Raw genomic sequence first — 9,604 nt, forward strand, 5'->3', positions numbered from 1 at the left:
GCGCATCCCAGGCCCTCAGGGGCCCTGCAGGCACGTGCACGTGGCTTCCCTGGCCTCGACCCCGTCCCTCCCTCCCTGCAGAAGTTACCCATCGGGCCCTGGCCGGTTTTGCTCAGTGGATAGAGCGTGGGCTCTGTACCTCAGATTCAGGCTCCCGGCTCTGATGGGGGGGGGGGGGGAGCGAAATCCATGTGCCTCTCTCACATGATGTTTCTGTCTCTCCCTTCCACTCTCTCTCAAAGTCAATGGAAGAAAATCCTCAAGTCGTTACCCATGGGTCTGGGCCTCCACGTGGCTGCCACCCAGCACTCCGGGTGAGAAGGTGGGTCCCACCAGGGCAGGGGCGGGAGGCCTGCCTGCGGTCATGCCCATCATCGCCACGATCCATCCCCCCCCCCCCCTTCTGCCCCTGCCCTGCACCCTGGCCCCTCCTCTAGAACCCTCCCCACCCACAGGCTCCTCCCACACCCACAGGCTCCTGTGGGCCGCCTCACCCCTGCCTATGACTCCAGATGCCCTCCCCACGCTCACTCCTAAGATGGCGTGTCCATCTGGTCTCCAGCCGGCACCCAGCCTCTGCCACTCAGCAAGCCGTGCACATTGGGCTGCACCATCACCTCCCAGGGCCCAGGGCCAAGCCGGGGTGCAGGGCACAGAAGCCTTGCTCTCTGGGCAATGGACCCCCTTCTCCGCCAGCAGGGAGGCCTCCTGTCAGGCCCACCCTCTGCGTTCCCTCCCAGCAAGGACAGCAGCGTCTCTAACCCAGAGACGCTTGTCTGGGCCGAAGGGGCGGCTGCCTCATCCCCGGACCCCAGGCCTGGACCTGCAGGCGTCGCCACGGGAAAGGAAGGAGACCTTCTTCCAGTTCAAGGGCGACTGCTTCCCAGGACGGCTGCTGACAGAGCTCCACTTCACCAATAAGAGACCTGCCCGGCCGCTGTAACTCCGAGGTGAGAGCGTCGGCCTCGCACCAAAGGGTCACGGGTTCGATTCCCAGTCAGGGCGCGTGCGGGAGGCAACCAATGCATGCGTCTCCTCACACCGATGTTTCTCTCTCTCTCCTTCTTCTTCCCTCTCTCCCATTCTCTTTTTAAAAAAAATCAATGGGAAAAGTATTCTCGGGTGAAGATTAAGGAAAAATATGTACGCTGACCTCAAAAACGCGGACAAGTCACCTGACAAAGAGGCATCGACACTTCCGGTTGTAAGAAGCGGCCAGTGCTCTAGGGAAGAGGACGCACTGGTAACCCCAGAACAGACGTCCCTCCAAACCCGAGACGCCTCCTGGGCCACATAGGCAGAGACACGGCAGGTCGGGCCTCTACCCCCGTCCCTCCCTCCCTGCAGAAGTTACCCATCCGGTCGGGCGGTGCCATTGGGGAGCAAGCCAGTGCCCCTCAGCCCAGGCTCAGGCCCTCAGCTCCGCCTTAAGGGCCCTCTGGGCCGGAGGCTAAGGGCCCTCTGGGCCCCTCTGCGGTCGGCGGCCGGCCTTGGCTCTGCCTGTGGGTGGACCCAGGTGAGCGGGGCCATGGGAGGGCCGGGACTGCGCTCCTCTCAGCACCCAAACAAGCCACACTGATCTGTCTAAACCAGCGGTTCTGAACCTGTGGGTCTCGACCCCTTTGGGGGTCTAACGACCCTTTCACAGGGGTCGCCTAACACCATTGGAAAACACATATTTTCGATGGTCTTAGGAACCAAGACACCGCTCCTCTATCCGTCTCCAGGCGGGTCCGCCCACATGCAGATATGCCCACATACGAGTACCCGGCGTATTAAAGGGTCGCGGCATTAGGAAGGTTGAGAAAAACCAACAAAAGAGCCCACTTCTGAGAGGCCCAAGGGCATTTTTAGGGGCCAGCAACAGCGGGGGGAGGAGGGCCTTCATCAGCCATGCAGGATAGAGAGTCCTGTGGCCCGGCCAGCGTGGCTCAGTGCTTGGGCGTCAACCCATGAAGCAGGAGGTCGCTGGCTTGTGGGCTCAATCCCCAGTGTGGGGCATCAGGAGGCAGCCAATCGATGCTTCTATCTCTCTATCCTTCTCCCTTCCTCTCTCTAAAATCAATAAAGACATTTAAAAAATAATGTGGAATGTGATGACTAAACACCAGTAGGAACTTAAGGGCAGAAAGCCAGCACCACACAGGAATACACGGGCCGGGGAAGTGACGTCCAGAAGGTCCCCAAGGTCACGGACGCATTTGCCAAAACTGTGACTCGGACCCACCGGCGGGCCCGCCCGAAGGCCCTCTACTCTGCCCCGCACCTCGCTGCGCACTCACGCGCTGTGGGTGAAGCTCTTGGGCAGGGAGCGGCGGGTGTGGGGCGAGCCCTCAGGCACTGCGGGGAGAAGCCGCTTGGACACCCAGCGAACACTGAGACACGTAACTGTATGCGAACAGAATCCTCGCCCAACGCCGCCGCCACCACCACCACCGAGGGCACTGCCGGCCCCTCCCCACCCACACGCGTGGGGGCTCACTGTTCCCCAGTTCCCGTTTATCCTCTGGAATTTCTTTACGGAACATCGGGCACATGAACAGGATTCTTGGTTTTCCCCTTTAAAAAAAAAAAAATTATTGATTTCAGAGAGGAAGGGAGAGGGAGAGAGAGCGAAACATCAATGATGAGAGAGAATCATTGATCGGCTGACTCCTGCACGCCCCCCAATGGGGATCGAGCCCGCAACCCGGACAGGTGCCCTGACCTGGAATCGAACCCCGAACCGTGACCTCCTGATTCATAGGTCGACGCTCAACCACTGAGCCACGCCGGCCGGGCAATGGTTTCCCCCCTTTTAACACAAATGCAGCGCCTCACACACCCGCATGTGGAGGTCTCCGCCTGGGCATACAGCACAGCCCCCTCCTCCAGCGACGTCTGTCGCCTGAGCAGGCGCTTTCAGATCTGACAGACACGTTCACTGGCCCGTTTCCCACGCTGCGCCACCACCGCCCAGAAATCCAGGTGTGGGACCTCTGCCAGTCCGAGGGGTGGACACTGGTGTCCGGGCGGAGATAAAGCCGACATTGTGTGTACCCTCTGACCCAGAAATTCCATGTGTAACAACTGCCGTGGCCACGCACAGCAATCCAGCTACAAAACTGTTCACTGCGGCAGTTTCTAATCCCAGAGAATAAAACAAAATAGAAATGACCTTAATGTTCTATGACAGGGGATTTGCTTAAATAATGATAGGGTTACCATTTAGAGGAATATTACATTGTAAGTTAATGTTGTGGAAAGATGTCCAATTAGCAGTAAGTAAAAAGAAGTTATGTGTGTCCACAATATTTCATCATCAGCCCGATCGGTGTGGCTCAGTGGTTGAGCATCAACCTGTGAACCGGGAGGTCACGGTTTGAGTCCCAGTCAGAGCACATGCCCTGGTTGTAAGCTTGAACCCCAGTAAGGGGCGTGCAGGAGGCAATCAATCAATAATTCTCTCTCATCATTGATGTCTCCATCTCTCTCTCCCTCTCCCTTCGTCTCTGAAACCAATAAAAATATTTTTAAAAGGTTATCTTTGCCTTAAGCAGGCCCTGTTCTTAAATTTTTATCATATTTAATTACAAAATTACAAATAAATTAAATTATATGACAAAACACTGTGCATATTTTTTTAATCCTCACCTCAGGATATGTTTATTGATTTGAGAGAGAGAGGAAGGAAGAGGGAGAAAGAGAGATACATCAATGTGAGAAACATTGATCAGTTGCCTCCCATACGTGCCCCGATGGGGGATCAAACCCACAACCTAGCTTTGTGCCCCCACTGAGATCCAAACCCTCAACCTTTTGGTGCAAGGGATGATGCTCCAACCAACTGAGCCACCTGGACAGGGCACAATGTGCACATTTTTAAAAAACAACAAACAGCCGGGCCAGTGTGGCTCAGTGGTTGAGCGTCGACCTGTGAACCAGGAGGTCACAATTCCATTCCCGGTCAGGGCACATGCCTGGCATGCAGGCTCAATCCCCAGTGTGGGGCGTGCAGGAGGCAGCCAATCAATGATTCTCTTTCATCACTGATGTTTCTCTCTCCTTTTTCCTTCCTCTCTGAAATCAATTTGTTTCTAACTCTCTATCTCTCTCCCTTCCTCTCTGTAGAAAATCAATAAAATATATTAAAAAAAAAAAAAAGATGTGGAAGTTTTACAAAACATCAACCAAACCAGGGCAGGGTGGGTTGGGGAGGGCATGGAATGGTGGCCCCTGAAAGATAAGTTCACGTCTAAACCCCTGGTACCTGTGACTGTGATCTTATTTGGAACCTAGTGGCCTGGTGCACGGATTCGTGCACATTGAAAGGAAATTAATTAGAAGAAATATTTTAATATCGCTGTTTGCCCTTTCTCTATAATACAAGTGTCAACCAAATTCACGATCGGCAAAGACAGAAACACATGGTTCGATTGGTGCCAGCGAGAGCTTTTTATGTATCGCAAATGTGCGAGTCAACTTAGCCTTTTATATACATAGAATAAACTTGCTTAATTAGACCTGCTTTCTGATGCAGCTAAACTTTTTCCAGCCCAGTGAAGCACCCCAACTTCTCTTTCAGGTAATTGTCAGCAACACAGCATCTATAATAGAAGTGTCAACCAGATTCACGATCGGCAAAGACAGAAACACACGGTGCAATTGGCACCAGCGAGAGCTTTTTATGTATCGCACATGAGCGAGTCAACTTAGCCTTTTATATACATAGAATAAACTTGCTTAATTAGACCTGCTTTCTGATTTAGCTAAACTTTTTCCAGCCCAGTGAAGCACCCCAACTTCTCTTTCAGGTAATTGTCAGCAACACAGCAGTAAACATCAACACGAAGCAGATTATTATTGTAGATCACGCAGGGAGAACAAAGGGTGAAATATTGAACTGCAGCCGTGTTTGACCATATTCTGAGCAGTGAGAAAACCTGAAGGCATTTTCAGGGTCCACTATTTCTTACTTCTTTTCAGTCGGGTCAAGTTTCTAAACTTTCTAAATCTCTGTTTTCCGGCTAATGAAAAGAAAATAGGATTCCACCAAGTCTCCTGTCTACCTACTCCAGGACTTCTGTGAGGATCAAATGAGATGAGGCAACATATTCTGTCAATAATTTCAGCTTCAGAATGTCAACAAAAATGTGACGTCATTACCGGCACCCACAGCCACCATTTCCAGGCTGGGCTGGGCTGTGGGCCATATTTTGTGCCATGAGGTCTTGGCAGTGTTGGCTGTAATTTGGTGGGGTGTCGCTCCGGGATGGTGGCGGGGCCTGTGTCCCACTTGGGAGAAGCTGAGTGTTGGTTTGTGGGTGCCAGGTCCATGGTGCCAGTGCACGTCACGGCAGCTCCTGCATTGAATGTCTGCCCCCTGGTGGTCAGTGTGCGTCATAGTGACCGGTCAGACGGTCAGACATTTAGCATGTTAGCCTTTTATATATATAGATAGGAGCTTTGCAACTGTAATTACAGATCTCGGGCGATCGCCCTGGATTGGTCGGCGGGCTCTAAATCTCATGACGCGTGTCCTCATAAGACAGAGAAGAGGAGACACGCAGGGAAGCCATGTGAAGATGGGGGCGGAGATTGTAGGGATGTGGCCACACACCAAGGAATGCCAAGGGCCCCCAGGAGCTGGGAGAGGCCAGAAAGGTTCTAGAGCAGCGGTTCTCAACCTGTGGGTCGCGACCCCTTTGGCGTCGAACGACCCTTTCACAGGGGTCGCCTAAGACCATCCTGCATATCAGATATTTACATTACGATTCATAACAGTAGCAACATGACAGTTATGAAGTAGCAACGAAAATAATGTTATGGTTGGGTCACAACATGAGGAACTGTATTTAAAGGGCCAGAAGGTTGAGAACCACTGTTCTAGAGCCTTCCGAGAAAGCACAGCCCTGCCGACAGCTTGGTTTTGGACTTCTGGCCTCCCGAACCGTGAGAGAATCCGTTTCTGTTGTCTTAGCCCGTGTCACTCTGTTACGCAGCCCGGGAACACAGCTCAGGGGTGAGTCCTGTGGTGACAGTAACAGTGAGGCTCATTGTATCTCTGGATACTTAATCCCCTGCCTGCTTCATGAGCTTCCCATGTAGTCATTCATTTACTCAGAAAAAGAACAAAGATACGTTTCAAAAGGTCAGCATGCACACTCATGTGAAAACCAAGAAGAACAGAATAAAGATGATAGTGGCCTTGTGCTCAAGGACACCTGCTGGGGACACCACCCTCGGCTTCCCACCAGCTGCCCACCCCCCCGCACCCTGCGGTCCAGAACTTCCAGAACCCAGCTGTCCCCCCAGCCCACTGTCCTTCTAGGTCCCTCCTCTCCTGGTCCCTTTGCCCAAACTCCCTACATGAGAGGGAGGTGAAGGTGCGCAGGCCCTGCAGGCTAGCGTCCCAAGTCTTCCCAGGGGGCCTTCTTCGCCTCAGCTGAGAACACTCCTGGCTCCCCCTCTACCCAGCCCACCAGCACCCATGGCCCCACCAGCACCCATGGCCCCACCAGCACCCATGGCCCCACCAGTACCCATGGCCCACCAGCACCCATGGCCCACCAGGCACCCAGCCCTGCACCTCCCTGCCCCTGCAGGCCTGCCCCGGGCCCTGCCCTTGGCCCCAGGCTGTGGTGTGTCTAGGCACCTGGGCCGCCTGCACCGTCCCTCCCTGGCCTCCTTGCGTCCCTTCCCACAGCACTCAGATCCCGGCCCCGGCTCCCAGCTCCCTCGGGCTCCTCCATGGAAAAGACTGAAGGTGGACCCTACCTCCTACCACGCGCAATTATTAATTCAAAATGGATCAAATGCCTAAACACAGGAGCTAAAACTATAAAACTCTTGAAAGAAAACAGGCGTAAATCCTCACGACTTTGGAATAGGCAACAAAACCAAAAGCACTAGCAACCAAGAAAAAAAAAAGATAAAGTGGGCTCACCATAGTGAAATACTGCGAAGGACAATCAGGAAAGTGAAAACACAGCCAATCAGGAAAGTGAAAACACAGCCGACGGCATCAGATAACAGTTCTGCAAATCCACTATCTGATCAGGGGCTCGCATCAGGAATCCATAAAGGGCACTCACAACTCGATCATGAACAGATAAAACCCCAATTGAAAAATAGACAAAGGGTCCGGCAGGCATGACTCAGGGGTTAAGCATCGACCTATGAACCAGGAGGTCACGGTTGGATTCCCGGTCGGGGCGGGGCACATGCCCTGGTGACGGGTTCCAACCCCAGTGTGGGGCGTGCAGGAGGCAGCCGATGGACGATTCTCTCATCATGGATGTTTCTATCTCTCTCTCCCTCTCCATTCCTCTCTGAAATCAATAAAAATATATTTCCTCAAAATGGACAAAGGATCTGGACAAAGGCTTCTCCAAAGAAGACACAGGGCGGCCAGTGAGCACGAGAAGGCGCGTGGCCGGCCAGGCATCGGGCAGCGCAAACGAGAACCAGCACCCGGCCCACTTCACACCCACTCGACTGGAGTCCACAATCAACAAGGCAGATAGCGCTGAGTGCGGGTGAGCTCCCGGGGTGCGGGGGGCGCGGTGCTTGGGAACCGACCTGGCAGTTCTCATGCAGCTAAAGATAGGACGACCCCTGACCCAGCAATTCCACTCCTTGGTGTCTGCCCAGGAGAGATGAGGACCATAAAGATATATTGAAGCACAGAAACTCACGCACAAGGTCCACGGCAGCACTGCTCAGACCCGCCACAAGGTGGAAACAACCCAAATAGCCATCAAGTGTCATCTATTAAGTATATGATGGCATCACATCAAAAAAACCCAAAAAAACGACAGCCCTGGCCGGTGTGGCCAAGTGGTTAGAACGTCGGCCTGCGGACCGAAGGGTCCTGGGTTCAGTTCTGGTCAAGGGCACGTACCTCGGTTGCAGGCTCCTCCCCGGCCCAGGCACTGGTCAGGGTCGTGCAGGAGCCAACCAGGCGATGTGTTTCTCTCACATCAATATCTCTGTCTTTCCCTCTCTCTTCCACTCTCTCTAAAATTCAACGGAGCCCTGACTGGTTTGGCTCAGTGGATAGAGCGTCAGCCTGCGGACTAAAGGGTCCCAGGTTCGATTCCGGTCAAGGGCATGTACCTTGGTTGCCGGCACATCCCCAGTAGGGGGTGTGCAGGAGGCAGCTGATCAATGTTTCTCTCTCCCTTCCTCTCTGTAAAAAATCAATAAAATATATTTTAAAAATAAATAAATAAAAATCAATGGAAAAATATCCTCGGGTGAGGATTAACCAACAAGCAAACAAAACAAAAAGAACTACATACCTCAGTTTCTTTATTGCTGAGTAATGCTAACCAACACCTGATTTGCGGGGAAAATGGTGCCGACAGAGGTGCTCGGTGCTGGGTGGCTACAGCCTTCAATTAGTAAAAAAAAAATGCACTACCCGAGACGCACAGTGAAGGAGGGACACGGTACCTGAAATGTCCCATCCAGACCAGCACGTGGGGACTGGAGCAGATCAGGGTTTGCCCAGCATCAGGTGATGTCAACAGTCTATTAATATGCTAAAAACCACCGGACTCATATCCTCCCTCCCTCCCTCTCTCTCTCTCTCTCTCACACACACACACACACACACACACACACACACACTGTGGTCCCCGCAGCCAGTGGGCCTGGGGGCCGGAGTTGTGACGCTGTGACTTGAACCCTTTTTCTTGACAGACTCCCAAAGCGCTTGCTGTTCTGCGGCTTCTGAGCACCGTTCACTTCTGACAATAAACACGAACCAAAAGCCCTCTCCCAAGAGCAACAGTTACCTGCCAGCCTCTGCTCCTGCCAACTGAGCTCTGGCCCCCAAAGATGACGGCATGGCATCACCCCCCCCCCCCCCCCCCCCCCCCCCCACACGCTGGCTGCGGGCTTAGGGCTGGTGCCAGGGACACAGATAACGGAGCTCAGAGTCCAGAACAGGACAGGGCGAGACATACAAGGAGGGTGCCTGGCACAATGGCCTGGGGCCTGCCAGGGAGGTGGGGGAGCCCCTTCAGCTAAGCTTTACTTATTTCTTTATTTAATATCTTTATTGACTTCAGAGAGGAAGGGAGGAGAGAAAGAAACATCAATGATGAGAGACAATCATGATGGGCTGCCTCCTGCACGCCCCATGCTGGGGATCAAGCCATCAACCTGGGCCTGTGCCCTGACCAGGAATCCACTGTGACCTCCCGGTTCATAGGTCGATGCTAACCACTGAGCTCGCCGGCCGGGGCACCTTCAGCTGAGCTCTAAAGAAAGTCACACTTGCCCTGCAGACAGGCTGACACTAGCGACCTCCTCCTGACCTCAATCCAGCCTCACCTTCTGCGGGCCGCCTCCAATCTCATCCACACTGAACTGTCACCCTGCTCCCAGCCCTGAGGGGACAACTTTGAAGTCTCTCCCTGGCTGCCCAGACCCTCCAGGCCGACCCCGACCCCACCCTCCACTGCACCCCACGCCCTGACCCTAGGAGAGGCCCCTGGCCCTGTGCACACAGCACCCCTTGAAGGGGAGGCTCCTTCTGCAGACACCCCTCCCACACTCACCTGCTCACCTCAAACCCTCCCCTGCCCTGCACACCTGCCCCCCCCCCCCCCCCCCC

At 53.9% G+C, this 9,604-nt stretch overlaps 1 protein-coding gene and 1 long non-coding RNA gene across 2 annotated transcripts in view; one reads left to right on the top strand and one right to left on the bottom strand.

Moving 5' to 3' along the window:
- The first annotated feature begins 258 nt into the window (after positions 1 to 258).
- Positions 259 to 1,327, top strand: LOC106725891. The gene is made up of 3 exons (XR_001361894.1): positions 259 to 322; positions 700 to 950; positions 1,114 to 1,327. It is a non-coding gene; the product is annotated as an uncharacterized LOC106725891 (long non-coding RNA).
- A 4,491-nt stretch (positions 1,328 to 5,818) lies between these two features.
- The window catches only part of LOC102260603 (microtubule-actin cross-linking factor 1), a 10,195-nt gene continuing 6,409 nt past the window's right edge, over positions 5,819 to 9,604 (bottom strand). Inside the window, exon 2 of the mRNA XM_014538655.1 lies at positions 5,819 to 6,008. Coding sequence (XP_014394141.1) covers positions 5,974 to 6,008 — 35 coding nt within the window. The 3' untranslated portion in view covers positions 5,819 to 5,973. The remainder of the gene's footprint in view (positions 6,009 to 9,604) is intronic.

This window comes from Myotis brandtii, unplaced genomic scaffold, assembly GCF_000412655.1.
Source record: "Myotis brandtii unplaced genomic scaffold, ASM41265v1 scaffold1956, whole genome shotgun sequence".
Lineage (NCBI taxonomy): Eukaryota > Metazoa > Chordata > Mammalia > Chiroptera > Vespertilionidae > Myotis > Myotis brandtii.